Genomic DNA, 26,647 nt, shown 5'->3' with positions numbered 1-26,647 from the left:
TAAGATTTATCTGTGTTCCATACTTTAGAATGGAAAGTGTCCTTAAGGGGAAGATTTCATTCTACAGCAAAATATTTATATTTTTCCCCAGTCTCTCCCCCAAATAACCCTCCTAGTTCAATTTAAAAGATGAACAAGCCCCCATTTTCCCACCAAAACATCTCTATTCACATTTTAAATGTGAGGAAGTACAGTATGCATTACCATGGCCTGTGCTATGCAAGTCTGGTGACTGTTCTGGAGAAAAGTAACAGATTTCAATATCCAGGTTAATTTATCCAACAGTTTTCATCAGCACTAAGTTTAATAATCTTTGTTTTTGTTAAGAAAAATAGAGATGGTAAAAGTACACTTTTCTATATGTTTTACAGAACAAAATGACAAGTATTTTTATGATCTGTTCCTTGGACTGAAATGAAAAAAAAATAATTTTAGTGAATAAAAAGAAGGTTGCATGTTCTGTTATTTTCTATTTGTGAAAGTAATCTAAAACTTTCCAATGTATTTGAAAGCACATGAGAAGACTGAGCAAATATGATGTATTTGGAGACCCCACAAAAATGCTGAATTTGTTTGACCGATTTGGTTATTTTCTAGACTCTGCAACTGGCATGGACTTTAAATCTCAATTTGTAAAGAGCACACATTATTAAAAAAAGAAATTATCCAGTTTTATTTTGTTTACATTGCACTGAAAATTTACATCATACTTTTACAAATCCTTTTTTTTTTCATAAAAATATACTTCTTTACAAAAGTGTATGCATTAATATAAGAGGAGTAGCCAGTTGCAGAAGAAACATTTTTAAACGTGATCTCAAATGTACTAACTTTAACATTAATGAATGAATCATAGTTATTGCAGTCATTTGAATAAACAAGAATAAATAACAACTGATGGTAGAAAATAGAAAACAGCATCCTTTCAGTAGAATACAGTTTTTGATAGAATTGTATGACTTTTCAAAACAAAGTGTTGTAAAATGGTTTATAAGAAATTCATCAAACATTATAGAAATCCAAGCAGCAATCCTGGATACAATGATTTTTGGTAGGCACTCTCTATTACGGTAATAAAAAGTTCAGATTTTTCACAGAATTATTAATGCCTGAAAGGGACAGTAATTCACACTGGCTAACATACAGCATTTATGAGTCTAAAATTATTTCATGCTATAAAAGGAAGACAATGACCTACAACAAATAAATTACTGGGGTTACCACTGGATAATTCTGTTATGCAATAACTGTAAAACTAAAGATCACGTTCCATTGTTTGAGAATGAAATGGTTCTGCAATTTTTGAAACCTGCCTTTTTAGGGTGGTGGTATTTAAATCATCTGGTGGATTATTCCTAATAAAACCATAGTTTTATGTTTAAAAAAACATGTCTTTCTATTGAATTGCTGCAATATATTCAGTTTTGAACAATTATTTTAGGGGTTACTTTCCTCACAGTACTAACTTGTATACCAAAACAAAGCATTTTCAAATTCTGATTAGGCAAGGCTTGTGGGCCAGATCCAAAGCCCATTTGAAGTCAATGGGAGTCCTTCAATTAACTTCAGTGGGGTTTGAATCATTCCCAGCATGAGCATTTTAACACAATGCAGAAGTAGTAAAATAATACTGATAATATGATACAGTGTAGACAACAATGGTATGGACTGAAGCATGGAGCTTTATGTTCTTAATATACCAACTTGATTTCTAGTGTTACTGTAAACCGTAATTTTCTAAACTGAAAACTTCAAAAAGGTTAAATTTCTGATGTCTGTAAAAATAGTGTAAAAAGGTCACTCTCCCAAGTGATCGTCAACAGTAAGGAACATTGCTGCATGAGAAAACTCAATTCATATGGTGCACCCTCACATCATTCATTGTAAAACTGATGTCTTGTGGCAAAGGTCCACAGCAAGGAAATACATAGAAACAGAACTATCCCTGTTACCAGCTGCATGTGTTGCTAATGGGAACAGAGGAAAGAAATGGGGAATGTGAAAAAGGAAGCAAGACATGAATCAGGGAATTTAATAATGAAATGAGAACTGAAAATTTGACACATTCTTTCTTGTGCGGCGAAAAATTAATAAACACTACGTGAAGGTTTAAGCATATTAAACACTATGTCATTATGTTAGAAAATTCACAGGTATGAGAAAAGTAAAGGTTTGCTAAATAGGGATATATGACTGAAAGGGGGGTACAGAGTTCAAATTTATGATGTAGCTCATGACTGTTAAAGAGAAGTCAGTGACCTATTGTCTCCTGTAAGTATAGCTCTTATTTTCTACCCTATATCTTTTTTTAAACCCAGTCCCTCTATTATAGTTTATAAAGCACAGAAATACTGATAGTGGATGCTCCTCCAATATATGCAAATACGTTTTATGGTTTAGAATAATCTCCTTTTTTAAAAAAGCAAATAAACTGTGAGTAAGCACTCATGGAGTGCAGCAGATTTTCTGTAAAACTCTCCATGGTGAACATGAAGGACAATTCTATTCCAGTTTATGAAAAAAACACTCTTGTTTATCATCCTCAGGAAAAGGTGACCCAGTAAGTCCTGAAAAGTGTGCTTTAATTTTTTATCAGTGAACTATATGTGCACTGTGTTGTGTTTCAATTTCCGGACTTCTGAAGACAAAGCATTACCACATTATACCATTGTGCAGACAGTGTTCAAGTTGGGATCAAATCGTACAGCTTTTCCTTCTACAGACTTTGCATTTGTGTCATACATAGGGTTTTCAAAAGCAGCTTGTCCATTGTTATTTTCATGAACAGAGCATCCTGTATACTGTGTCTTAGGGGCAGTCCTGTTGAAAAAAAAAAGCACAGTGTATTCTCAACTGCAATTTTTTAATGGTGATTGGTGTAATATAAGAACCCTCAATAGAATGGACAAATTTCAATTACAAATGTAGCAGTTAAATATTAAATTTTGGAAGCTTTCTTTTGCTGTAAAGGATTGCCATATTTGTCAAAATAATATTCAAACATGTTTATGAGAAATGTTAATTTTAAAGTAGCAAATATGTAATAATGCCAGGAGTCCTACTGGAAAAAAAATTGTAGTAATACTCTAAAACTTGGACCACCATCCCAGAAAAAATGGAAATTTCTACTAAAATGTGCAGCTGACACAGTTGACAGTATTGTTTCAGAAATAACACCACATGCAAATGAATGAGAGGATTCTCTTAGGATTATTGTTTCTGTCTCTGACTGTTTGCAAACTCGGTAAAAATATAAAGCTCTTTCAGTCTGGAAGAATTTCTTTATGACTAGATGGATTAGAAATGTAAATGAAAGCTTAAATTATTCAGAAACTTATGGCTCATCTATATCACAAGTATAAAGGAGTCAGGGAAACTAACATCATTAAAAGTTGCGGTGTGCCTGTAACCAACTTAAACCAGGCAGTTCAAGGCCTTAAAGTCCAGCTTTTAAGGCATGTTTAGGTCCTGTGTATACTACAATTTTTATTCATGTCCTGTAGGACTGTGTTACAATAGCAGGCCAGCAGACAAGTGCTGGTATGGCGTTCCACCACTTAGTGGCTCCAGTTGCCCCTCATTACCATAGTGCAAGATTCTTTCCACTGTGAGAAAACAAGATTTACAAATAAAATTAAGGAATGAATCTCAGAGACATAAACAACACTATCAGTGAACCTAGGATAAGAGTGAATCTCTGAACAGATGTGGTACTATTGTAAGTTAATTGTAGATGAATTACTAATTACCACATTCCACAATAAAACCTCTCACTGACATAGGAGTATTACATATACTTGCAAGCTTATCAACTGTGTGGGGGTTAAGTTAAATTACATGAGAAATATGATTCACAATATTGTGCATGTCAAAACAAAATATAGGCAGTCTGCAATAAGTACACACCAACCCTGTTTATGGCATTATTCCCCAGATGCCAAAAATTTAAACTACCCTTGCTCCTCTCATAAAGAGAATAATTTATAACAACATTTTAAATAGGTGGGAGTGAGAGTACAGCACTTTACAATAACCTTACCTATCAAACAGTATGGCACACCTAAAACGAGGGTAGAGTGTATTTTCTATGCAGATCTTTTGCAAAGGAGTTCCCAGGGCAGTTCTTAATTTACCTTTTCTAAGGTATTAAAAGAAAAGGAGTACCTGTGGCACCTTAGAGACTAACCAATTTATTTATTTGAGCATATTTATTTGAACGTATTAAAGTATAAGGTCACTGAATAGCTTCAAATGCATGACAATACAAAGATTCTCTATATGTAATTTACACTTACCTTTGTTTATAAAGGTAAAACCCAAAACCTGCAAATATAAGGGCAAAGAAAGGCACAAGGATAGCAATGGCCACAGAACTACTATTTGTACCATGTGGTTGATTAGAAGAATTCGAACCTTCAGACATGTTAAGACCTAAAAAGACAAAAACATAACATTTCTCTATTACATCTCACAATTATCACTTCCAAATCCTCACAATATTATTGAAAGTGTGTACTTGTGGAGAAATTAAAATCATCACGTTTTTGTTTTGAGTGGGGACCTACAGTACCAAATGCTACCTAAATAGCTCCTGGAGGGTACTATTTCCCGTCTGCATCTGGTGAGCAAAACTCATTTTTTTCCCCTTATGACGGAAAGATCTTCCCACAATAATTCAGGCGTTTCTCACCTTGAACTTAGATTGCTGTTATGCACCCTTTATGGTGCTACACACTGAGGCTACTTGGAGACTAAACTTAGTGCAGAATGCTGCATCCTGCTTAATAAGTGAAGTTTTATGTCAGGAGCAAACTACACCAATGCTCTGGGACCTGCACTTGCTTCTTGTAAATTTACAGATGCAATTCAAAGTGTTGGTGTTAACCTATGAAGCCATACATGGCTGAGACTAGGTAACTTCAATATCATTATTCAAATACAATTTATTTGTTAGGTTGTGGAAAATCTGGTACTTGAGCAGATAGAAAGAAAGAACAATAGAAGAAAAAAGATAACAGCAGAGTTTACCAAAGGAATAGGAGTAATTTGGAGGAAGGCTAAATCACCTAAAGAGGCAACATAGAAATTCATCTTGTTGACTTCATTATACACATTTATTTATATATAAAAATGAAAGTGGTAGGTGAGAGGCAAAGAGTAGAGAGCAAATACTGATAGAAAGTAAGAACATAGCTCTTCTGCGCAGAGTAGAAAAAAGGCAACTGTTAGACTCCCTATGGTGGCATGTTCATATCCCCTTTCCCATGAATAAAGAAGAGATTACTAATTCAGTTTATTAAGTGATTTCTAGGCTTCAAACTAGAGATGTTAAGAATCAGATTAATCAGTTAAGGTTTATTCAGCACTTTGAAGTTGTTAAGCAACATACAGATGCTAAATATGATTAGATATCTCAACTAATAGATTAATAACAGGAAAGTGTGACATGTTTTATGAAATTGTTAGCTGGAAAGAGAATAAGTAATGAATTCAACATCTGAAAGAAAACTGTTTATGAATAATAGCTGTGAAATGTATAGGAAATCTGGTTTGGGATAGGAAGTTTTTCTGAAAGACTAGAGGGCTCAAAAAATTGTACACACATTTCACGTCTCTTTGGGTGAAATTTTTTACAAGAATCTTTTACATTAAATAAAGAGGTATAATTTAAAACTAATTTCTTATCAGTCACTATAAAGCTATTTTTGAAGAATGTCAAGCCCCCATAATGATTCTGTTCATTCATCATATCCTGAAATGAGTTATATTCCTAAATGAATAATCTTGTTATTACTTTTAGGCAATGGAATGAATTTTTAAATGGAATCAATTTAAAAAAAAAACTCTTCAAAGGGTTCCAACAAAGAATATATTGTGGGAATATAAACCTCTGAAAACCAAAAGAAGAGAGACAACTTACAATTTTTATAAGAAACCGCCAAAAACATCTTGTCAAGACATTGTTGCTTTTACTCTTTGATTGATTACCCCCAAATATTTTGAAGATGATGATATAGGAAAATCAAATTATTTGCCTATCCCTCCAGGAATTGTCTTTTCATAAAGGTATTCTATAAATATTCCATTTAAAGTACCCAAATTACCAAATGCAATGGGAGCCAAATTCAGTTTCCAAGCATTGCTCTTTAGAATGACTTAGGGCAGTGAAAAGAGAAAACAAGACTGTCTAACATATCACACATTAATAAATCCTTCCACCACAACTGAGATGTTAAAGAATGTTCTTGTTTTTATTTGGACAATAAGAGTGAGAAATACATTGTCTCCAAAAACTGGAAGAATGTGTTTTTGCCTCCCGATAAAATTATCATATCTGAAGAGCACCAGACTATTTAGAAAGGGGTTATAATCCTTGAAGAAACAAATTCCTCTTGTAAATCTGCCAGATTGATCTAAATGGAACCCCACTGCTTGAGAAACCTTAATAATATTCAAGCTTTTGTGTGAGCAGAAATATTACAGTCTTCAAGAGACAGGATCAGATAATTTATAGTTTAACGTTTTTTGTTATCTAATATTTTTTCTTGTTTTATTTGCTTAAACATGCAAAAAGCAGTAAGATATTTTTAGCAATATTCTATACTGGAAAAAGCAAATAGTAGTTTGTAAATAGTAGTTTGATGTACAATTTAATCTACAGGACAAATAAAGAAGTCCATCCAATTTCCTCTTTGGGGGAAAAAACTTCCCATTGACTTCAATAGAAGTTTTGCCTGTGTAAAAATGGCACAAGGACTTCAGTATTTAGCCAATTGTATTTAATAAGTTGACTGTTCTAGCAAGTATTCACTATAAAAGTTGTATTAATATACAGCACTGACATACATATACACATATTCTGAAGTACTTACTCTTTATATGATGATCACTATATAGAATGTAATACCTATAATGTAAGCATTCTTAGAGAAAGATACTAGAAACAATCAAAATGAACAATTTGCCACAACAGAATAATTATACCTCACAATGTAGTTTTCCCTGTGAACAACATACCTTTTTTTTTAAACACAGCTTTAAAAATGAGTTTACGATACGAACCTCACTATACTCTACACCCACACCAATACTGAAATATAACTTCAGTATAGCCCTTCACATGCAATCATTTAATAAAAACCATGCATGATAAAACTCAATATGAAAAAAAAAACTGAACTGGTGTGACATTAAAATTAACTGAGTACCTAATCTTTGAAGTCCAAATTGTCCATAATCTTTACCCTGGATAAATCCTTGAAAAACATATGTAGCTCCATCAGGTTCAGCAGAAACCTGCAAGCAGAAAACATGCAGAATTTCAGAATTAAATTGGGAAAACTTGGTTAAAAATGTGCAAGGAGATTATAATCAGGATGGAAGTGAAATGCCTAAGCCACTCAGCTGCCTGTCAGTGTTCCCCCACAGATAGCCTTGTTCTGGAGGGATATGGATGGGCTGAGCATGGGGGACAGGCAGGCGCACTGAAGGGACACTGTCAACCTTAAAAGCCACACTGCTTTTGGAATTCTTTTTAACCTACCTTTGGTACTTGTAACAGCTAAGGCTACTCTTACTGAAAGAGACTAGAGAAAAAAAAGTTCTCTCTTTCAGTGTGCTTACTTTGTATATTTGACAGCATTTTGTGTATAGTCGGTCCGCTCCTCCTGTTTGTGGTGGATTGTTTCACAGCAAAATGGGAGAGAAATCCCTTTTCAAACTTAGTAAAATGTAATTGTGAAACTCTGAAACTTGCAGGAGGACTCAGGACCAGGTATATTAATACCTGATACTATTTTTTTTAAATTGACTAGATTTCAAGTTGATTCTAGATAACTCCTGAAATTGCCATCTCTAAAGGCCTCTTAAAGAGTATTAGTGTTTTGATATTTTGGGGGAAAAGCACTGCAACACTTAAAAGACAGATGCTACCATAAATGCAAAAGTTAAGATAATGAAAGCCACTGTTTCAAAGGTAGATAGGGAGGGATACAAAATGCCCTACATTCAACTGCGAATAACCCTCTTTTGGTCAGTAATTAGTACTCATTGGATATCCATAGCTGAGCATATCTATAGTATGAACCCAGGGAATTTCCTAGCTTCAGAAATACAACATATGGTTTATTTTTCAGTCATTTTGTTCTTATGCATCGAGTAGTGTTAAAGAGTGTTCAGTACAAGTGAACAATTTAACAATATATTTCAGAATTCAAGAGATACTGTCTTCTTATACAAGTCTAACTGTATCTGTATTAGTGGGAATGTACCTTTAATATACCAATATAGTTAAAGCAGTTCAACTTCTGTGTTTAGACAAGCCCTTTAGGCTCTTTGGAAAATCCCAGCCATTTGGAAGTCAATACTTCTAGAAATGTCACCAAAACACTAGCTAATCAGCACCTCAACTTCTCCCACATCACATCACTGCCAAGAATTATTACTTTCAGATGTGATATTTTGCTTCTAGAAATGAACCAAGCAACATAATTGTGCCCACTGCAGAGAGAGATTACACAGAAGTTAGACATTAAAGTGGAAACATTGATCTTGGCTTGATACAAGCATCTTGGTATGATATTACATTCTAAGAAAGAGAAAACCTCTCAACGTGCTGAAATAACATCAAAACAGAAGTAAGAGTAGCGCTTCCTTTTCAGTGTTTACTACTTTTTCAAATAGACATGTCCACAAAGAAGAGGTTGAAAATCATTGTTTAGTAATAGCCACATTTTTTCCTAAATAGTCCCGCCTCATCTGCAGGTGTACAGTGATAATTTTTCATTTTATTAAATAAATTAGCATTACCAACCAACTCTCATTTGATACATTTCTATATTCTTCTGGCCTAATGCACAGACATTATTTTGTATTCAAAACACTCTCTCTCTTTTGCAGAAATATACTCACAAAACCATCCATAGCCCATTTTTCCTCTTTCATCTTGGTCACAGAAGTATGAGATGTCGCTTTAATAAGAGATATATGGAGCATCAAACGAGCTTCCTGACTTTTATACACCCCTGTAGAATATAAAAAAAAATAGGTGCTTTGTGCTAGTTAAGGTGGCATATAATTGCATTTTTTTGTCTAAGACACCTTAAAGAGGGCAAATCTGTGGAAGTTTTTTAACCAAATTTTGTTTCGGAGTAATATGCTGTTTTGCTGAACCTGAAATGTTTGGTAGAGATGTACCAGTTTCACAAAACTTTTGCAAACAGGTTTTTGTGTCCAAGGAAGGGTGAGACTCCATAGCTACGTGGTTAGTGTACCAGCCGGGGATGTAGGAGACTCCCCTGCTCTGTCTGATTTGAGGGGATCTAGGATGAAAAAACGCGCTCTGAATCAGGCAGAGCAGGCCCTTGAACATGGGTTGTCTCCTACATCCCAGGTCACAGAATGACAGAGACACATCTGCACTTCTGTTTCCGCAAATTCATGTTAAAGGTTTTGTTTTTGTTCCAAAATTAAACAAAAACTAATTCGGAAACCTTGACAGTTGCTTTGAAATGGAATTGTTGTTCCTTGGTCAGCTCTACATAACAGCAACTTCATGTAATAGAAGGACTTGGGTATGATCTGTTTTACATTGGAGGCAGAATTGATCATTTTCATAGCTGTAGAAGAAATGTTCAGAACCCTGATTATATTTTATGCATAGTAAAAAGCTTGGATGAAAATAAAATCTAACAATATACTCACTGGTCCAATCTACCTCTACAAAGCTGACGATGAAACACAGACACCACAGAAATAGAGTGCAAAACATGATTATGTACATTGAATACTGGTGTCAAACTAAATATTTGGCTAATAATGTTCCCGTTTGTCATTCTGCATGTGACTTTTTCGTTATTCTTCATAACCTATGTTAAATAAATAGCTACTCAAGGATGTTTGAAAAATACCAGCAATATTAAAACGACTCTAACTTATACATTAATACAGCCTGATTTTCAGAGGTGCTGAGCATCCACAACTACAGCTAAAGCCAATGGGAGATGTTGGTGCTCAGCACCTCTGAAAATTAGAGCCATGTATGGCTCTTGCTTTGAATTCTTCAGCTTTCTTTAGAAAACAGAAAATGATCCAAAGGAGAAATGTTCCCAAGATATTCAAAATAGTGAGGACACAATAGGAGTATACATCTTATATCAGGTTATATATAATATGCACTCAAACCACCTATATTAATGACTTTCAGATACTGATTATTAAAAATCTATTTTAAATGTTCTAAAAAGGAGGAAATAAGTGTTAGGTATGGAAAACAAAGCAAAATATTGACAAGGTAGTCAGTGAACTGAAGCCATATTTAAATTATTGTTCAGAAGTTTAAGTCTAAGTAACCTGATAACTATAGGACTCATGCTCTTCTCTCCCCTGAGCTGTAGTGCAAAGGTGCATCAAAAATGCACAAATGCACTAAGTAGTATGTATGGAAAGAAGGGATGCCTACTGGATTTTCTCTCCAACGCAAGCCCCTCTGAATTAACAGTGTATATTTGGACCTCTCCTGGAGTTTGGGAAGCACCGCAAAGGAGCAGCCACTCTAGGCAGCACGTTCCTGAGAAAGCTTGAGCATTTTAAAAATGAAAACACAAACTAAAATCATACTGCTCAAAGTAAAGTTTACTTCTGCTCCATGGCTTCTATGTATCACCCCTCTCTTGAGCCAGCCGTGTTGCCAGTATCAGATGTGTGTGTCCAGCTGGAAGTCTTGTAGAGTGACGTAAGCTCCATTTGGATGACTCAAGATATACAGGGTTGGCAATAAGATTTCCTGTGGACTTTGGTACTTGTGTGCTTAGCAGGCCACACCCCCTGTTGATACTAATCTCCCCGTCTTTTTCGGTATTGGAACTCTTAATTTCCTTCTTGAAATTCTTAGTTGTGGACCACATTGTGGCTTGGCATGTGCAATTGTGTGGCTTTATTCCCTTGTGCTGGGTAACCAGACTGCAGGCAGGAGCATGGGAAGGAGAGCAACCTCTGTGAAGTTACTACATTCCTTTTGCTGCTCAAGTGGGTAGAATGTGTGTGTGTGTGTGTGTTTGTGTGAAAGCACTGGGCTAGTGGGGAAGGGGCTGGCTCTCTAGGGAGGAGAGCTACTGGATTTTCAGCTGATTAAACTGAGTAGGAAGGTGTCTGCTGTATTTTCTGAGAAGGGCACCTGATGCTCCACTGGAATGTGTTGGAATGGTGGTGGGCCACGGCTACTGGTGCTGTGTGGTGTGAGAAGAAGGCTTTCAGTTAGCAATGTGCCTGGTGGGACTTTTAACTCTGCAATGACATTCCCAAAAGCAGCCAGCTGCCACTATATGTGTGAGGGAATGCAGGAGAGAAAACATCTGTCTGGAGAAGGAAGGTGAGAGGTGCAGAGATGACAGGCCTGTCTGATTGGCACCCTTTAACAGAGACAAACCACAAAGGCCCTAAGGACAACCCAGATGTGCCTGGCAGTCCCAAACCCGCTAGGAGAAGCAGAGAGAGGTTTAGGGTGCATTATGCATGTAACATATGCACACATATGTGCAAACTGGCAAAGTATTAAATAAAGTTTACTGGAAGTTGATAGAGAGTTTCAGATCACATTCAGAGGGTTACTGCTAATTAATTTTCACTGGGTCAGCATTTCACTTTGATAATTAACACAAAATATTATCAACATAGAATTATAATTAATATGAAGGTAGCACAAGCTCAAATGTTGCCAGATCTCTCCTCTCATTGCCAAATAATGACTGCAATCAGGAATATATTAAAAGCTGAAATTAAACTGACAGATTTGAACAGTATGAATAAATTATCTTCCTTAATAAATTCCTTGGACTATTCTTCTGGAAAACTCTAATGAGGTACATGGAGCACACGCAGGCTCTACCAAGGAATGGGAAAGTGTAGGCGGAGAGGGTGGGAAATGCTCCTGAGAGACAACCACTGCTGTTCTCTGCTAATTTACGCTGGTGGATTGGCAAGCACTCCGTGCTCAAAGGCTGATGAGTTCCGCTGGCAACTGATTCCCTGAGGGACAAGACAGTGCTTGAACTGGACCACTATAATAAGTAATTCAATTGTGGTACTTTTGCCCAGCTAAACCTGCCCCTTAAGTTCTTCTCTAACTCCTTAGGTAGTGTCTAGGGTAGCCCCAGCAGAGAACTAGTAAGATGCTTCAGCTCTGTCTGTGAGGGGAAGACGTGTACTAAAATCAGGTGGTATGGAGGGGCAATGGAGAGAGAGAAATGGAGATCTGGGGAAGTAAAGAAAGTTACAGGAGCTGATGAGGGGAAAATCTTCATGAGATGGAATGAGAGCATGTCGTGCAGGAGAAGAGGGAAGGAAGATGAAACATTGTGGGAAGAACAAAAAGCTGGGGCATCAGGGAAAAAGATAGTACCAAAAGAAAGTGAAGGAGCTGGGGATAACCAGAAACATGGGTAGAACAAAGCAATGTGTGGGGAACTGGATATCGGATAAACTAGAATGTGGGGGTCTTGAAAAAAGGAAGGCCTAGAGGCTAGAGTGCTAGACTTGGCCTCAAGAGACTGAGATTCAAAACCAGTCCAGCCACACACTTCATGTCTGACATTGAGAAAGTCATTTAACATCCTCAGTGTCTCAGTTCCCCATCTGTAGAATGGGGATAATACTTTACCTCACAAGGGGTTCTGTATGATCCATTAATAATGTGAGGTGCTCAGATAGTATAGTGATGGGGGCAATATCGGTATCCAGATAGATAAAAATGAATTAAAAAAAAAAGAAACGGGGGACTTGCAAAATCTTGTTTATATATAAATGAGGGAAGGGCAGGTCAACTGTGGCCTTGAGGAGGCTGAATTTTTCAAGCTTCTTGTGACAATGCCTGGAGAGAAGGTGTCTCTGTAATTACGAACTAGGCATGCAATTGTGTGCCCATTTCTGCACATGCAACTGTATGCCTTTTTTTTTTTAAATCAGGCCTTTTCATATTGGGCCAGGCCAGTTTCGCTATTAATTTTTAAATAAAAAATAAACCACTTGAAATTAATCCCCTTCGACATATGCTGTCTGTGCTTCTTCCTTGGTACTGGGGAAGAGAAATAGCGCTGAGCCTCCACAATGTTTTGAGGTGCATTTCTAATGGAGGTAGAAGTACTCAGTGGGAAGGACTCAGAGGAAAGGTCAGATGGTGGACACAAGGCAGCCTCCATTAGCAGGTGATGGAGTCTCATCTCCCTATCCTTAGTCCAGGGCTTGAAATCTTAGTAGATTTGACAACAGTCCCCGATGTAACACTCACAAAGGCACCTGGAATGGGGGTCACTTATCAGCACAGACTTCTTGCAGCTGGTGCAAGGCTTAGACTTTGGAGACCAAGGTGTGTCCCAGTACTGGGAGTTGGCACCCAGAAAAAGTGGGAACTGACAATTTAAGCACACTAAGTAAAATAAATAAAACTTACTCTACAGGTCTAACTAACCATTGATGAGAATACCCTGAAAGGGAGAACTTGCAAAGCAAGCCAACACACTGTGACAACTGATCATGGGTGGTAAGAAGGAATGGAGTAGGGTCGGTGTCAGCTCTGTCCTTTATATCATCACACAGCAGCATGAGGGATCACAGAGCACATATGTCACTCTGAAGGCTACCATGAAGGGAAAAACCTCTGACCTTGGGGCACTGGCAAGCACATTCCCAAAGTCAAATGGATATCACTCAAGAAGAATTGTAATATAAGTCAATATTCTGTTATAACATAGACTGCTAGGGTATTTGTGGTAGCATTTTATTGTAAAAAGTGTGCAAATTTGCAAAAAATTTGCAAAATTTATGACGATCAGAAGTGAAAATAATAAATTTAAATGAGCTTTTCTGATGCAGTACCTGAAAGCAGCAGTTCCATATTGCTATTAGTAAGTGTAGCATTTACTCTCCCCGATGATGCATTGAAACTGGTCACTGTTAAAGTCATGGGCTGTTTCTTGCCTTTATAATTGTAAGATCCTTTCCATATATAATTTTGGGCAAATACATCATCAGGAACTGTAGAGATATGAAATATATATTAGTATGGATTGCAATATTTAGAGTATACAAAGTCACAGATCTCCAACCAAATGCTTGACAAAATATGAACATTTTCGTCTCTCTTTCTTCTGATCTTATATATCACTTGAGCAATTGGCTATGATAGTTAGTCAAAATCCTCACACAGTAGGCACTAAAACTGGCATAATCACCCATAAAATAAACATGCATGTGGGTGATATACAGTAATGATGATACATAAGAACCCATCCACATGTAAACCTCCACTTGATTGAATAATGGACACATGTTGTAATACAAAATTAACTGCACAAAGTATAAATTTAATGGCTGTATCTAAAAGACCAGATTCCCCTCAGTACCAAGATTTTCCATTCCAGCATACATAGAGATCATATAGCTAGCATTAAATGTGCGTCCACAAATCTCATTCTTTAAATATTAAAAATCATTTGACACATATTCAAATGATACTCTACCCTGGGAAAAATGTCTCTTTTTATCAGGTCACACTGAAATTACAAAGATGGATATAGGAGCCAAATTCTTACTCTTAATTGGAAATTTACTTAAGAAGATTTGTCTTATCACTAAATGCTTAAAGAAAACCAATGTAAGATTATCAAGATCAAAAAAGAAGTCACACCCTATGCACAAACCACTGAACAGATCATGGAGGAAAGAGGGAATGGATCTCTCTGATTTATATCAATACTAATGAGCCTTTCATAGGCACACAACTGTAAAATGGCTCACTTTCAGTAAAGATATTTACATACCAACATAACACTCAAAAACAGAAAATGATTTAGCAGCTTCATTTGATGCTCTGCAGACATTCCCATAAAGCTTACCAGGGTAAAGATATCCTTTATTCATTATAACCTGGGGTACTTTATGATGGCTTAAGACACTCACCAACTCAGATTTATCAGATTCAATATTCTGCCCCAGATTGGTCAAACAAAATTTAAGATCACTATGCAGGCTAATATTAAAAACAGTAGATAAAGTAATAATACCCGACTCTTATACAATGCTTCCTTTCATCAGTAGATCTCCAAGTGCTTACAAAGGAGGTCAGTGTCATTATCTACACTTTACAGATGGGAAAAGGGAGGCACAGACAGGTATAATGACTTGCCAAGGTCACCAAGAAGGCCAGTGGCAGAGCTGGGAAGAGCACCTGGGTCTCTTTATTCCCAGTGCAACGCTCTATCCAGCAGAAAACACTGTCTCACACTTCAGGATATTTAATACACATATGAAGCTATACAAGGAAAAATAAGCAAAGTTCCATTTGAGTACAGTACCACTGATACTGGAGACAGAAGACAAATGGGAAGCTGAATTACATATCTCATGGTCAGAAGGTAGGGAAAACATTTGGCAGAATATCAGAGAGCCATTCAACATAAATAGATTTTACGGGAAACCAAAGACTCTACATAAATCTGTAGCTAACATTCTGAATACTGGAGTCACCACTAACCAGCAGCACATATGCCCCATGTAGTTTTTCTTGCCACATAATACAAAAATATTGGAATTGCATGCAAAGGTCTTTTCACAGTACTGACTACAAAGATCTGCCCTCTGCGAATACACGCCCACATATATATGCTGGAATTAGTAGATGAATTAAATCCTCTAGAAATATCAAAGAATGGATGTTGATGTCTCTAACAGTAGCCAAACATGTAATTTCCTTATTTATCAAATGGAAACCTAATTCTTTTTTTTAATGCCAAAAGCTGTTAATGGCTACCAGCAAGCATGCTTTTGATATACAGGCTGTCGCAGACACTTTGAAAGCTGGTAGGCATGCAAAATGGAAAAAGCAATTAAGATCCTTTATGGAGTAAGATAGGAGAAACAAGTGAAGACACTGGCCAAGGCACTGGGCCTCATGGGGAAGTCTGAGCAATAACTAACTCAGAGAGAATAAGAGGGGTTTCTCTGGATGCTGACTGTGAATGCTGGGACTTAGGAACTGACTGATTGCAGCTGTGTTTGTCTGTGTAGATGTCAAAGACAGAAAGAAATGAGAAAGCCAGAAAATCAGTTGTTTGTTGGAACAGAGACAGAGATCCTTGGAGCACAGGACTGGCTGGAAAGGCAAGATTTGAATTGTGAGCAAGGAAACTGCCCATTGGTACTTGGTCTTACTGTGTTTAGGGAAACCGGACTTTGTGTACATGCTTTGTAAAATAAAAACAGGACTGCACCAAAGAAATAATAGATTCACACAACTTCTACTGGAAACAAGCTGGAAACTTTGGAGAAAGGGGTAACATCTCTATTGTATTCACAATGCTTTAAAAATTGTGAAGTGTACCTTGAATACAGAAAATAAATATACATACATAATAAAAAGGGAAAAATACATCAAGGAATTAATTGTGCATCTCTTAATCACATTGATATGCACTTGGTCATGCAAGTAGTCCTACTTAAATCAGTAAGGTGTAAGGGCTGAACAACTGAAGTCTTGTGGATTCACCGTTTGCAACTGTGATAACACTGTATAGGGTTGTGAAAGAGAATGTTTTATATATATATGTCTTACTACAAAAAGCAGTATTATATGCAGTTGTAAATAATATGTATACTGATCTTGTGATCCTGAGTTGGACATTTCCTTGGATGGGAGTGGGGGGCAAAGGAAAAAACAGGGGAGTGGGAATGTAAAAGAAAATAAAAGATAAAAGCAAAAAGCAGAATAGATACATACGTGATTACATTCCTTTCTCCTGATGTTGGGATAATAACTGAGGTATTAATTCAGAGCTATGTGCCCACAGAAGGGAATAAAAAAACCTCTTTCCTCCTAGATGAGTTACCTGGATGTTGGATCTGGCTATAGAGAATAAGTGGGCCAACTCATGCCCACTTACTCCCTCCCTAGAGCAGGTGGACAGAGAGGGGCAAACAATGGGCAGAGCATGGCTCCACTCCATAATTTACTGACCCATATAGCTGAGCCGGGGATGAGAGGAGTCGGGAAAGAAAAGACAGTACATTTAAAGCTGACATAGCCCAGCTGCAAAGTATTCTCCCCACGCCCTCAGAAACAAGGAGGAAGCAGAGAAGGTGCTATGTTTCAGAGGTACCCCTCTGAATTACAGAGGCTCCTGTGGTTACTCTTAGGATGGTGAAATTTATGTGCCACCCATTGCTCAGGGCTATGCTTAAAATTGTAATCCTCTAGACGTTAAGAAGCTCGTTCATTGCATTATAATTCTCATTTATCTTGTATTTTCCTTGGAAACAAAGCAATCAAATAAAATTAAAGACAAGTTGAACATATTTGATCATCCAATCAAATATATACAGCTGTATAATTTAAATATAACCCCCCCAACCATTCAGATACAATTAAACACACTTATTTAATTCTTATTCCATTGCCTTAAAGATTGCTTAAGCATTTGCCTACCATATAACCTGAGATTTTTAATAAGGACATTAACACTCAGCAAATCTAGTCAGATCACAATGGATTCATTGCAGTGTATGAATTTCGTCACCCTTCTTTGCCCCTGTACAAGTAGTAATTGCATTTTTCACAAGTGAAATTCTAGTAGGGCTTTTCCCCCATAACAAATTGTCACCTAACTATTGGTTAATTTGTGAGCATCAGGAGAAGCAGAATGTGATACACAATATTGCAGCTGTTCCTGCCAACCTTCTTCCTAAAAGTATCCATTCATGGTGGTGGATTTTTTTCCCAAATGACTTATGTATGCAAACAAAATACTATAAGTAGATATTATAAACTGTAAATAATGTTTGTTTTAATATATGAAAAGACCCTGAGAGATATGGCAAGACTTCTGCCATGTGGCTGACATCCCTTGTAGGAATGCTCAGATATGTCAAAGCTTAGACCAGAGCTTCAGATAAATGACAAACGTACATAAATATGTGAAACTGAAGAGTACTGATAATGCTGTTGGACTTGAAACTGTATATTTAAATACTAAATCTTACATTAACATCAAGATAAAAATTAAGGCTCCAACCCTGCAGTGAGATGTGCTACTATGGACTCCTATGCCAGTGAGCAAGCCGTGCAACTCTAAATGTGCTCAGGGGTCCATGCTAGCAGATGCTGAGTCAAGATCTGGTTCTAAAATAATCAAAAATAAAGAAATACAAAAGTTAAGGTTCTAATAATGGAGCTAACATTTACATTTTGGTTCCTAAAGAGAAAGAGGGAAATCCTCATCTAAGAGTACTGATTCAGGTGTTCAAATACGTGCTTTTTAGGTGTTTGAATTGAGTGATTTCCTGGATTGGACCTTTATGCATGTACACAGATTTAGACTTAAATCCTTTACTTAGAACACTAGTTACACTGGAGTGAATAAATGTTTCCAGGATCAGGGATTCTAAAATTAAAACACCAAGGTTTAATTTGCAAAGTGGGCCCAATATTAGTAACGAGTATTTTCACATAACAACTTGTTTGTAGGATGGAGCCTACAGAGCAAACTACTATAATTTGGAGAACTTCAGGTATTATAATCATGAATGTGGGTATGTTTAAAGTCCACATTGCAGTATATTTTATATATTTTACAGTAAAGGGAAATATGTGAGGAATGTTTGACTCCAACCACCCAAGTATTGCAGATCAACCACAGTTTGATTGTATCTACATTATCAATCCCAGGCCATGTTAGTTAAATTTGGGCCAGTACTGGTTAAGGTTGTTTGCACGCCAGGTACACTAGCACACATATTCCTGCCAAGCCAGCCCCAGGACATCTTTAGTAAGCAGGGACTAGGAGCTTTAGAATCATAGAATATCAGGGTTGGAAGGGACCTCAGGAGGTCCTCTAGTACAACCCCCTGCTCAAAGCAGGACCAATCCCCAACTAAATATCCCAGCCAGGGCTTTGTCAAGCCTGACCTTAAAAACTTCTAAGGAAAGAGATTCCACCACCTCCCTAGGTAACGCATTCCAGTGCTTCACCACCCTCCCAGTGAAAAAGTTTTTCCTAATATCCAACCTAAATCTCCCCCACTGCAACTTGAGACCATTACTCCTTGTTCTGTCATCTGCTACCACTGAGAACAGTCCAGATCCATCCTCTTTAGAACCCCCTTTCAGGTAGTTGAAAGCAGCTATCAAATGCCCTCTCATTCTTCTCTTCCACAGACTAAACATCCCCAGTTCCCTCAGCCTCTCCTCATAAGTCATGTGTTCCAGTCCCCTAATCATTTTTGTTGCCCTCCGCTGGACTCTTTCCAATTTTTCCACATCATTCTTGTAGTGTGGGGCCCAAAACTGGACACAGTACTCCAGATGAGGCCTCACCAATGTCGAATAGAGGGGAACGATCACGTCCCTCGATCTGCTGCCAATGCCCCTACTTATACATCCCAAAATGCCATTGGCCTTCTTGGCAACAAGGGCACACTGCTGACTCATATCCAGCTTCTCGTCCACTGTAACCCCAAGGTCCTTTTCTGCAGAACTGCTGCCGAGCCATTCGGTCCATAGTCTGTAGTGGCACATTGGATTCTTCCTTCCTAAGTGCAGGACTCTGCACTTGTCCTTGTTGAACCTCATCAGATTTCTTTTGGCCCAATCCTCCAATTTGTCTAGGTCCCTCTGTAACCTATCCCTACCCTCCAGCGTATCTACCTCTCTTCCCAGTTTAGTGTCATCTGCAAACTTGCTGAGGGTGCAATCCACACCATCCTCCAGATCATTAATGAAGATATTGAACAAAACCAGCCCCAGGACCGACCCTTGGGGCACTCCACTTGATACCGGCTGCCAACTAGACATGGAGCCATTGATCACTACGCGTTGAGCCCGACAATCTAGCCAGTTTTCTATCCACCGTACAGTCCATTCATCGAGCCCGTACTTCTTTAACTTCCTGGCAAGAATACTGTGGGAGACAGTGTCAAAAGCTTTGCTAAAGTCAAGAAATAACAGGTCCACTGCTTTCCCTTCATCCACAGAGCCAGTTATCTCATCATAGAAGGCAATTAGATTAGTCAGGCATGACTTGCCCTTGGTGAATCCATGCTGACTGTTCCTGATCACTTTCCTCTCCTCTAAGTGCTTCAGAATTGATTCCTTGAGGACCTGCTCCATGATTTTTCCAGGGACTGAGGTGAGGCTGACTGGCCTGTAGTTCCCAGGATCCTCCTTCTTCCCTTTTTTAAAGATTGGCACCACATTAGCCTTTTTCCAGTCGTCCGGGACTTCCCCCGATTGCCATGAGTTTTCACAGATAATGGACAATGGCTCTGCAATCACATCCGCCAACTCCTTTAGCACTCTCGGATGCAACGCATCCAGCCCCATGGACTTGTGCACGTCCAGCTTTTCTAAATAGTCCCGCACTACTTCTTTCCCCACAGAGGGCTGGTCACCTCCTCCCCATGCTGTGCTGCCCAGTGCAGCAGTCTGGGAGCTGACCTTGTTTGTGAAGACAGAGGCAAAAAAAGCATTGAGTACATTAGCTTTCTCCACATCCTCTGTCACTGGGTTGCCTCCCTCATTCAGTAAGGGGCCCACACTTTCCTTGGCTTTCTTCTTGTTGCCAACATACCTGAAGAAACCCTTCTTGTTACTCTTAACATTTCTTGCTAGCTGCAACTCCAGGTGTGTTTTGGCCTTCCTGATTTCACTCCTGCATGCCCGAGCAATATTTTTATACTCATCCCTGGTCATTTGTCCAATCTTCCACTTCTTGTAAGCTTCTTTTTTGTATTTAAGATCAACAAGGATTTCACTGTTAAGCCAAGCTGGTCGCCTGCCATATTTACTACTCTTTCTACACATTGGGATGGTTTGTCCCTGTAACCTCAGTAAGGATTCTTTAAAATACAACCAGTTCTCCTGGACTCCTTTCCCCCTCATGTTATTCTTCCAGGGGATCTTACCCATCAGTTCCCTGAGGGAGTCAAAGTCTGCTTTTCTGAAGTCCAGGGTTCGTATTCTGCTGCTTTCCTTTCTTCCTTGTGTCAGGATCCTGAACTCGACCATCTCATGGTCACTGCGTCCCAGGTTCCCATACACTTTTGCTTCCCCTACTAATTCTTCCCAGTTTGTGAGCAGCAGGTCAAGAAGAGCTCTGCCCCTAGTTGGTTCCTCCAGCACTTGCACCAGGAAATTGTCCCCTACATTTTCCAGAAACTTCCTGGATTCTCTGTGCACCGCTGTATTGCTCTCCCACCAGATATCAGGGTTTTTTTTTCATTTTTGTCAAACACCACCTTCAAAGCAAATCAGCACCAATTGATTCATTCCTATCCCCTGTCAACTCCTTTGTGAAGGTAATCCTGAAGAATTGCTCAGCTCTTCATTAGAGTCCTGCAAAGTAAACTACTTCCTGGACATAATAGCACATTTTTCCAAAAGAAACTTCAGATAAAGGAGAGCTTTGTTAAGCTTTAAAATGTCTTTATGCCCCACGTACTCTACGCATCTCTAACAAAGGTCCTTAGGTTTTACTATACTTATCAGCCTTACATAATACCGAAAAAATATGGACATGCACATATGGATATGTGTGATATAGAAGAACTTTCTTATTTTAACATAATTGCCTTTATCATTGCTAAAGTCTGCAAACAGAATATAAATATGTATTTCAGTACAGAGTGAGACATCAGGACAGAGGGGCTGGTTACACTGAAAGAGTACATAGGTTTTGTTTGTTTGTTTGTTTTGAATTTAAAAAACAAAACATTTTAATAGGGTAAAATACAAAAGTAGGCAATGAACAGTTCTCGGGCTACTTAAATTTCTGTATTAGATTTGTATTGATTTATTTCAAATACAGAGACACAAATGAAAAAAAATACTTTGACGTTTACATTACTGATTATGTGGATGAGCTAGTGTACACCAACCAGTCTGATTGCTGAAGTCAGTGAGACTTCGCAAATGCACAGAGTTTGGAGTTAGCTAATCCTAAATCAGTGGCTAAGATTCATAGATTCATAGAATTTAAGGCCAGAATGGACTATTAGATCACCTAGTCTCACCTCCTGTATATTCCAGGACATTACATGTCACCAATTTACCCCTGCATTGAGCCCAGAATTTGTATTTGGCTAAAGCATATTGCAGAAAGGTATCCAGCTTTTATTTGAAGACATCAAAAAATGGGGAATCCACCACTTCCCCCGGGATAGATTGTTCCAATGGTAAATCACCATCCCTTGCTAAAGAATTGTGACACTTCTAATTTGAATTTATGTGGCTTCAGTTTCCAGTAATTGGTTCTTGTTATGCCTTTCTCAGCTTCATTAAAGAGCCCTTTAGCTCCTGGTATTTTCAACTTGTTAAGGTAGATACACTGCAATAAAGTCACCTCTCTATCTTCTTTTTGATAAGCTAAACAGATAGGAACTTCCTCTCTTTGATAAAAATAGACCCCAAATGTCCATGAACTAAACCCACATGCTAAAAATTCATGAGTAAAATACAAGGGGGGGGGTTAAGAGCAACCAACCTATATTCAATATTTAGAGAAGCTAAGTAGCAAGCCATCACCACAGACTTTTGAAAACACCTGGTTTCATAACTGCAGTTACCAACTACTTCGATGTCTGTGTACTATTGAGAGACTGGAGTATGGTTTCTGAAAAACTTTTTGTTTAGCATAAATCAATTTAAGGATCAATATTTACCTGCCAAGAGTTAGATTCAGCCACAGTCCTTTTCCTGTGAAATCATTTACACCAGTACCAAATGAGTCTGAAACAGTGCTATTCATTTGGTATCATTTTCAACCACTGCACTGACGTAAGTGACTGTATGAGGTACCAGGCAATGCAGTAATGGGCCCTTGGAATAAAGTCAAGGTACTCACCACTTAGTTTAGGACTCGGTGTTCCCAAAGCTGGTCTAGGGTCTTTCACCAATATTTTTGATCCAGCTGTTGGAAAGAACAACAAAAAGATGGACAACAAGTAACCATCTGAAGACATTCAGTGGGACATGTGCTCCTAAATCACTTAATCACTATTAGTTCCTTAGCCCACAGTACCACCTTAAAGGGGATGGGATGTAAATGTATATCACCAAAGAGGAAAAAAACACATATACATCAGAGGATGTTCAGAGAACTTTAGTAGACAAACAGGATGTATTTGCATAATACAATTTAAAGTTCCATATAGGGACTAATCAGATTGCTTGAATTAGTCAAATGGAATTATCCCCTTCCAATTTGAACCTGATTCATGCTAACTGTCTTTTACGTGATGGCACTACCCAAAAGTTCTGGTTTTCTGGAATAAAGTGTTGAATAAAAAAATATATATTGGAGACAGACCTTCTGTACAATGGACACATGGATCTTTATTACTGAGATCCCTTTTATATTTTTGGTCTCCCTTATACAGATGAAAAGGACTCAATTATTTGTTCCCTTTAAGTCAATGATTCAGTCATTTCTGAAAAAAACTATTTTCATTTCCACCAGGAGGAACAAGAGAATACAGTGCTTTTCTCCTAACTACTTTCCCCTGTGGGAGGAACATGGCTTTTCATCTTTCTCTCTGTAATAGGTCCCTCAGGGTATACTATATTTCATTCTAATAAGAGTTAATAATTTTGAAGACATTACTCCTTCTTCTCATCTTCCTGTAATACTGAACAGCGAGAAGTGAGAACCTTAGTTTTAACCACTTTTTGAGCCATTAATTTGTTTTACAATTGACAAGATTTGGAAAAAAAAAAGATCAATCAAATGTTCAAAGTGAAAGCAAAGAAGCAAGAAGATAAACTGTCAATGTTTCATCTCCTGACTTTTAAAGGATATCGAAGTTGTTAGTAGACCTCTCTTACATCCACTGACAAGGAGTGGCTTATTGCTTAGGGACACAGATTCTGGTTTGCTGTGTAAACAGGGGTGCTGTTCTGATTTTTTAAGTTCTGGTACTCCACCCCCATTACCTTATTTTGAATAAAGCGTAGATGAAAAGAGCTGTGAGGATATAGAATCCTATCCCCCCAAACTGGAGAAAGGGCATGGCTGCTAGAAAGATTACGGCATTTAATATCACCTGTATCCCTTTTTTCCACCTTATGCAGAGCTGTGGCTCAGGGGATCCACAGAATGTGTATCCCCAATGACCATACCCCTGCCAATACTAGAAACAACCATGCACTCCCACAGAGAAAGATGGCATTGAGCTTCTCTCTCTCTGGTGAACCCTAATTCTAACCCTAACCCAGCCCCAGCAGAGAGTGAAAATGCAGCATTTCGACTATGGTTTTGGTCAAATGGGATTGCAGTAGATCACCTTTAGGCAACTACTGTTGTTTATTTTAAAAGCAGCAGAGAAAATTTCTTGGAACAAATTCCTGTTACCCTAAAGGGTCCCTTAATTACAAAGGAAAGTATCAAGACATTCCAAATATGGACAGAGGTATTCAATTCAAACAAGCAGTACCCTGAAGTAAAACAATAGAAACACTGGAAAAGAAGATCACACCATGGTTACAAGGAGGTTTCTTTCACACGAAGATGATGTTTGTTTAACTCCACACATTTTATTTGGAATACCTTGATAATATTTATATTAAGATGTGCAACAGAGCTCAGTGAAAACTGGAATTTCCATCCTTTGGGAAACTGTGATATTTCAACAGATCAGGACAAAAAGTTGAAATATCAAAAACGTTCATGGAACAAAAAGTTCAGACACTTTTAATTTTGAAATGGCAAAACATTTTATTTTGGAATTTCTGATCAAAACAAAACATTTAAATATTCCCAAATTGAAATGTTTAATTTCAATGTGTGATACTGACCCAAAACATTTAGTTCTGAGTTTGTTCTATATTAATCTACATTTCCCTGTGATGGCATATTGTCTCGTGGCAACTGCAATTTGGGTACCTAATGCCACCATTCTCCCCTATGGTCAGGCTCCCTGACCAGACTACATCTTCCATGATGCCTCCATAGCCATGTCACTTTCATGATATGCTACACTGCTCAACTGGAGGGAAGACTCCATCTGAACACCATAAAAGGGATGCAATCTGGTTGCAGCTGGCCAGCCAATGGAGCTGGTTCCTACATTAATCCCCATTGGTATAATGAAGCAAGACAGTATGGGCAAATTTCACTATCATACAGAATTTCTTTATTATGCTTTGTAAATATCAAAAAACTAGAGGATTAGGTCTTCAGCTTCAATTGTTCTTAGAATCATAGCATCATAGAATGTCAGGATTGGAAGGGACCTCAGGAGGTCATCTAGTCCAACCCCCTGCTCAAAGCAGGACCAATCCCCAACTAAATATCCCAGCCAGGGCTTTGTCAAGCCTGACCTTAAAAACTTCTAAGGAAGGAGATTCCACCACCTCCCTAGGTAACACATTCCAGTGTTTCACCACCCTCCTAGTGAAAAAGCTTTTCCTAATATCCAACCTAAATCTCCCCCACTGCAACTTGAGACCATTACTCCTTGTTCTGTCATCCGCTACCACTGAGAATAGTCTAGATCCTTCCTCTTTGGAACCACCTTTCAGGTAGTTGAAAGCAGCTATCAAATCCCCCCTCATTCTTCTCTTCTGTAGACTAAACAATCCCAGTTCCCTCAGCCTCTCCTCATAAGTCATGTGTTCCAGTCCCCTAATCATTTTTGTTGCCCTCTGCTTGACTTTCTCCGATTTTTCCACATCCTTTCTGTAGTGTGGGGCCCAAATCTGGACACAGTACTCCAGATGAGGCCTCACCAATGTCGAATAGAGGGGAACGATCACGTCCCTCGATCTGCTGCCAATGCCCCTACTTATACATCCCAAAATGCCATTGGCCTTCTTGGCAACAAGGGCACACTGTTGACTCATATCCAGCTTCTCGTCCAGTGTAACCCCTAGGTCCTTTTCTGCAGAACTGCTGCCGAGCCATTTGGTCTCTAGTCTGTAGCGGTGCATTGGATTCTTCCATCCTAAGTGCAGGACTCTGCACTTGTCCTTGTTGAACCTCGTCAGATTTCTTTTGGCCCAATCCTCCAATTTGTCTAGGTCCCTCTGTATCCTATCCCTACCCTCCAACGTATCTACCACTCCTCCCAGTTTAGTGTCATCTGCAAACTTGCTGTTTGCATCTTCATGCCGTTCACTTAAATTCTGAATTTAAATACAGGCTAAATTTTCATGTTTACTTTTCAACATGCCATCTTTTTCTTCTTATATGGAAAGCACATGCTCCCAAACATCATCCTGTACAGTAAGTTTTATAACCCCAGAAAACCCAACATCAGCTCTGCATATCAGTGAAGTTCTGCAGTTTTGCAAGGAACAAACTTATGGTAATATAGACTGAAATGAGAGTGGATCCTCTAGGCTTGCATGTCTGGAGTTCTAATTCATATAACATGTACACAAGAGTATTATACAATGCATATGTCTTGTACATGGATATAGGGTACAATTTTCAAAACAGCCCCAGTGACTCAGGAGTCTGAATCCCATTTTCAAAAAGGACTTAGGGACCTAAGTCTTATGTGCTAAGTCAAGTGGGTGCTTTTGAATACTTTACCCACAAATATATAATGCTATTATATGAAATACAGAAAAAGACAGCATAATATACAGATTTTAAAGACATATATT

At 38.1% G+C, this 26,647-nt stretch overlaps 1 protein-coding gene across 2 annotated transcripts in view; it reads right to left on the bottom strand.

The window, feature by feature from the left end:
* Positions 1 to 874: 874 nt before the first annotated feature.
* The window catches only part of CSMD3 (CUB and Sushi multiple domains 3), a 1,240,207-nt gene continuing 1,214,434 nt past the window's right edge, over positions 875 to 26,647 (bottom strand). For both annotated transcript variants that reach the window (XM_084620231.1, XM_084620232.1), the window contains 6 exons: positions 22,884 to 22,949; positions 13,870 to 14,028; positions 8,911 to 9,023; positions 7,209 to 7,296; positions 4,296 to 4,431; positions 875 to 2,820 (listed from right to left, as the gene is read on the bottom strand). In XM_084620231.1, the coding sequence (XP_084476357.1) occupies positions 2,661 to 2,820; positions 4,296 to 4,431; positions 7,209 to 7,296; positions 8,911 to 9,023; positions 13,870 to 14,028; positions 22,884 to 22,949 (722 nt within the window). In that variant the 3' untranslated portion in view covers positions 875 to 2,660. The remainder of the gene's footprint in view (positions 2,821 to 4,295; positions 4,432 to 7,208; positions 7,297 to 8,910; positions 9,024 to 13,869; positions 14,029 to 22,883; positions 22,950 to 26,647) is intronic.

This window comes from Lepidochelys olivacea (assembly GCF_965140295.1).
Source record: "Lepidochelys olivacea isolate rLepOli2 genome assembly, chromosome: 2".
In the NCBI taxonomy this organism is placed as follows: domain Eukaryota; kingdom Metazoa; phylum Chordata; order Testudines; family Cheloniidae; genus Lepidochelys; species Lepidochelys olivacea.
This window is presented reverse-complemented; position numbering and strand designations above follow the sequence as displayed.